The sequence below is a fragment of the Dioscorea cayenensis genome, chromosome 14 (assembly GCF_009730915.1).
Source record: "Dioscorea cayenensis subsp. rotundata cultivar TDr96_F1 chromosome 14, TDr96_F1_v2_PseudoChromosome.rev07_lg8_w22 25.fasta, whole genome shotgun sequence".
NCBI lineage: Eukaryota > Viridiplantae > Streptophyta > Magnoliopsida > Dioscoreales > Dioscoreaceae > Dioscorea > Dioscorea cayenensis.
In genome coordinates, this window is record NC_052484.1 from 1523667 (window position 1) to 1529458 (window position 5792).

Consider the following 5792-nt stretch of genomic DNA (forward strand, 5'->3'; position numbering starts at 1 on the left):
TGGAAGTTACGGTTGATCATCAACAAACCAATGTGATTAGATTCCCTCTCAATTTCCTCAAAACTCTCCTATCCTCAAGAGAGCTTTGATCCGTAAGATGTGCAGGACGTGGTTCTTTAATGCATGGTCTAGATCCATACATCCCAAAACAAGTGTCACCTTGTTTTTCTGGCAGTCTTGTGTTTGTGCCGCTATACAGAACACCACCGAGTGTAGCGTATACATTGCCAACACTCATAATATCAATCTGCATAGAGCAATTAATAAAAATCAACTCACAATTAAATAACCAAAAATATAATAATCAAGCATATATAATAACAACCACCCATCTTTCAAGTCAATTATTGTGGACATTAAACCCAGTCTTTTGGACGTAGAGAGATTCAATCACTAGTAATCAACTTGTTGTGTGTAATCGTTTTATAGTAAATCTAGTCAAGTAAAGCCTTCCTCACAAGTAAATACTCATAGACAATTTTATAACTATAAACAACTTATTACCACATGTGCAAACAAATCTCCATGACAATAGTCTTCCTTTTGGGCCGATTTGATGTCCGTGATGAGAATAAGCATGTACTAACACCATGGTTATTTACAAACAAAAAGTTTCATAAAGCAGGTCACTTTTGGAAGTATATATGATGCTCTTACCAATTGTAGAAATACTCCAAGAAATGTATAAGAGCAACTTAGTTGTTATCCTTGTAATGATTATTATAAAACTCTTATAATTATGATACTAAAATTAAATTCATAATAATTAAAACTAAAACCAAATATTATCCTAATCAAAATCAAAGTAGCATAACTAATTAATTATACTCAAGAGCTTTGATTTTGATAATAATCATCAAGATTATAATAATAATAATTATAAAAATAATAATAAATTTAATCATGTGTTAAAAATCCATAATCATGAAATTTAATTTATAAATCAATTCATCCCCCATCAGAGAAACAATGCTAGATATATATTATACATATTAAGAAGGAATCCAAAACTATTTATTAGAAATCCAGAATCAAACATCTCACCCACAGAAACAATATAATCTTCCGAATGAAAAAATTTTAAATCCCATAGGCCGTACGGATCACTATTCTAAATCCATCCTACACACAGAACAAATATGACTAAGTTGCGTACGATTTCGATGTAGATTTACATGAAGTGAACATGCCCAGTACGGATTTCTTGAATCCTTGGTATGTATATATATAACCAACTAAAACACCATACACATACCAATATATGTATACATAACCTCATTATATTAGTGGGCTGAAAATTTCCCAACCAAAGCATGCATACATAAAATCACAATAAACTCAAGATTTAATCAAAAATGAATCCCAGCTCAATCTCGCAAAACAAGCATGTACTCTAATACCACTTGATGGATCTAACGGAAGTAGGACCCTAACTCACCCTCGATCTTCTGCTGACCGAGATTGCTTAGACAAACACAGCAAAGTGGGCGAAAGTCAGCACCGCACTTGAATCCACTGTATTACGGGCAGATGAATCAAGGTCTCGCTGGCTTTCCCACTCGACTCACACGCAGCGAGTGGAGAGTTTGGAGAAACCCTAATTCCTCGAATCTCAATATCAGTACGCTCAAAGTGTAGTTTTGTACTTCCACACATTTATAAGAAATCTGGATAGGTGGGGCTAACCACAGCAATCGGCCTCACCGCTGGATTTGATAATTTTGGTCTCTGAGTCGCACAACATACGTGATTGGCCGCCGTATATCCACACATTTAAAATTAGATAATTGTCATCTCAAATCCAAACTCGAATCGTGGGAATCACAACTTTGGGTCCATCGAAAACTCCGAATATAATAAGATATACACAATTATAACATACTAGTCGCAGTACGGCTTCCACACAACTTGTGCATGCATGTGCTCAGACCATCCCTACACACTGTGCGTGATCCACAACCCACATGAAGCTGCCGACGACGAAAGATGAAAGCAGGCCCTCGTCAGACCCATTGCATAGAAACTCTTTTGGGGCTCTTTGAGCGATCGTAGTAGGTAAACTAATATATGGGTGTGTTATGCAAATTTTGGCCTTTGAAAAATGGTTTATATAGTTCTTAAATTAATTTAGATTTTTACTCTCAAGTTAAAATAAAACCACTTTCTATACCATTTAAAAAGTTTGCGCTTTCAAGGATTCCAATACTTCTTTGTAATTTAGTATATTTATTATGTTGTTTATTTAGGGATTTTTACTGTTAACTTGGCTCATTTTTAGTTATATTATTTAGTTATTTTTATTATTTATTTATTTTTAGAAAAATACGGATTCATGATATATACAATTAGTTTATTTATTTAATTCTGAATATTTGCATTTACTTAAATTGCTGAGAAATGATATATTTGTTTTAATGCTATTTCTAAATTTAATTAAAATTTTTAAATTGTGTGAATTATTCCGATAATTGAGTAGCTTTGATTATTTGATATAATTGGATTAATTTTTATTAGAAAAGGATAAAGTAAAATTTTAGTATTATCATGTTGACCACTTTACTTTTGATCCGATATAATTTTTGTTATAGAAACTCGAGTCCTCAAATTAATCTGTAACAACTCACATCAAGCGTTTGACCTGACGTGCGTCGACACGTATCGACGAAAACTATAGGCTCGCGACCGCTCCACTCGCGAAGAATAACCGCTTCCTCGATATTCGGCCCGGGTCACCAAGAGTAAACATATGAGCTCCAAACCGACTCGTGGTCACTCGAGCTTAAAATAAATGAGTCCTCGGCGTTTTGTTTTGACATTAGTTGCTTTGGGGACTTATATGCTCATTATTTTGATAAATTAAGTTTATTTTGAATTATTTCTAGTTTATGGGTTTCTTTTTTTATATTAATTCATTATGTTACATTTTGTATATTTTCGAAAATTATTGAATTTTTATGATCCCGATATTTTTAATGGTTATTTAATGGGCTCCCAAGCTCATAATCTTGTTGTTGAATCAAACCGAGTGAATAGTACAATACGCATCTTAGTGGCGCATAGCGTAAAATATTATGTTCTGTTTCTAAATTTGAGTTATCTGTTGGGTTGTGTGAGTATCTGATTTTTGTATATGATACTAGCTTCTATTGAATGTTGAAATTCTGAACTTTGTGTTTTCTGTTGTGTGATTAGATTTTGAGGCCTTGCACGCCCATCGGGTCTTGGCCTTTGTGGGTGGTGCGGTCGCTATCTACGTACTCGGTCCGGGCGAGTCGGGTTCGGGGCGTGACACTTTACCCATATTCTTATTATCTTTTGATGAGCTGGCTTGTTAGTAAATTGTCAGGGACAAAAGTTTACAAAAGAAATTATTTTTTAATTACTATATATATACTTATATATTTAAAATTGAAATAAATTTATTAAAAATTTTATTATACATACATATATATACATATTCTACAAATCTTTTTAAAAAAATTGCAGACAACACACTTTAGCATAAACGTGCTGCAAAGGTTTAGTAAAAAGACAATTTAAATACAAAGAAATAGTACTTTATACATATTTGGATATATGTTTTATATTTTTAAAATTTTATATATTATGATATTTATTACTTTTGCGATTTTTGATCTTGTAATATTTACTGCAAATTGTTTACATATATGTTTAAGCCAATATTATATGGACACGTACAATGTAAACAATAATAAAATAACTGTTAAAAATTAATGAATTTATGACATATAAATAAATAATAAAAGTAAGTAAACGAAAGTGAAATATACACCAAAATTATCTAAATAAAGAAAATAAATTAGGAATAATATAGCGAGGAAAAGAGAGAGTTGTAATATTCAACACTTCATTCTCAAACACATATATATCCGAATATATATATATATATATATATATATATATATATATATATATATATATATATATTAGGATTTATGCATGTATATTGTTAATGTAATGAAAGCGATATTAATGAAGGTGAAACACATTCACATTTACATTCTTAACACATCCATTTATAACAATAATTTCATATAATGAAAACTATTGACAAATCTAATTTTAAAAGTCTCATGGACATTTATTACCCAAACAAACAAATAAGTGTAATTAGATTTTTTATAATTTGCTCTTCAAATTATAATAATTATTAGTGTTAATTGCCAAATACCCCCTGAAAGTTTTGTTTATGTACATTTCCCCTTTCTAATTTCGGTATCCCAAAAAAACCCTCATTTTCCCTCCACTTATTTTTAAACCCATCAAGTCGTTAAAGTACCTAAACGGTCGCTGGGAATCGACAACAATGACCTTTGTCTACTAGTGTAATCTTTTTATTTTCTACGGGTCTTTATCTACTTGTAAGAAATGTCCTTCTTCTAAACGGAGTCTTGGTTGTCCTCTTTAGCCTGTTTGCTCATTCCATTCGAAACTCGTGAGATCCTCGGGTTGGGCTGGCAATCCGATCCGGAGATCGGAGTCATGGCGGAGACACCTAGATCCGCCGGGACAGAGTGGGGAGTTCGACTAAGTGCACCATCACCGGAGCTGACTCTCAATCATTTCTTGGATCTATGGGTGTTTTGCGTTGTTGTTTCATTTTCTCCGCAAGAATGAACGCATGCATACGCATATCAATGGCTTTGAAGCTCGAGAACCCTTTAGAGGACTCCGCTGATGCAACCTTAGCCGATGGTGGAGAGTTGGATCCGAGACAAGCCTCACCGGTGTTGGGGTTGAGGAGAAAGAGGTCATGAAGATCATTAGAGAGGTTGAGGAGCTGGTGGCATTGGACGAGGAGAAGGGGAAGGGATAGGAGAGTGAGAAATTGGGGAATCATACTAAGTTTCTGGTTGAAGAGACAAAGGAGAAGGAAAATGCAGTTGCAGAGGAAATAGGCAGAGATGAATTAGGAGAAAACTTGGAGGTTGCTATGGTTAGAGATGCCAAGGAATCCGAGAGTATGGTTGCGGAGAAGAGGTAGTGATGAAGCAAAATGAAAGCCGTGAGATTGTGGTTGAGGAGAAACTTTGAGATTAAATTATGTTTCTGTTTAAATATACGTGTTTTCGTGTAACTTAGGTATTTTCTGTTTAAAAAAATTTGTTACCGTTTAATAATATTGGTTCATGTTTAAATTATAGAGTAGCTTAACATGTATATACAATTTAAGCGAAAAATCGGGTTAGTTTGAGCACACAAACATACACTATTAAGCTGAAAAAATGTAATAAGTTGTCGCTAGTACAATAATACATTATATTTTGACTAATTTAGATTCCCAAAAACTCTATTAGAAAATTATTGCATTAAAGATTAAAATTAAAATTAAACTCAAATTCAATTGTTCTTTTTTAATAAATGCTTAAAATAATATTTAAAAGAAAATATATTGGAATAAGAACTTTAAGGAATTAAAAAATAAAAAAAACCACCTTTTTATGGATATATAGATCAATCTCTAGACTATTTTACCATGGATTAATTCTTGTTCTATAAAATTTAGACTGTTTTACTAGTACTCCTTTAAATCATGCATATTCCAATCAATATCCCTATGAAATTAGAAGTACATTAAACATAAAGATAAATTTTTAACGCTTATATGCTTAACAATAGTTGTTTTTTTGTTTAAGTTATTTTTATTTCCGCTTATCAATCCGGTTTCGCTGAAGCTAACATGTTTTCGCTCAATAGTCTCGCTATATTTAATTTACTCGCTTATGTTTATCCAATTACGTTAGAGCACATTGTTAAAATGTTTTACTTTT

The 5792-nt window shown here is 32.4% G+C and overlaps 1 protein-coding gene across 1 annotated transcript in view; it reads left to right on the plus strand.

Moving 5' to 3' along the window:
* Positions 1-4638, plus strand: part of LOC120275571 (transcription factor-like protein DPB) — a 7103-nt gene extending 2465 nt beyond the window's left edge. The window contains exon 3 of the mRNA XM_039282192.1: positions 4430-4638. Within this exon, the coding sequence (XP_039138126.1) occupies positions 4430-4638 (209 nt within the window). The remainder of the gene's footprint in view (positions 1-4429) is intronic.
* The last annotated feature ends 1154 nt before the right edge of the window (positions 4639-5792 follow it).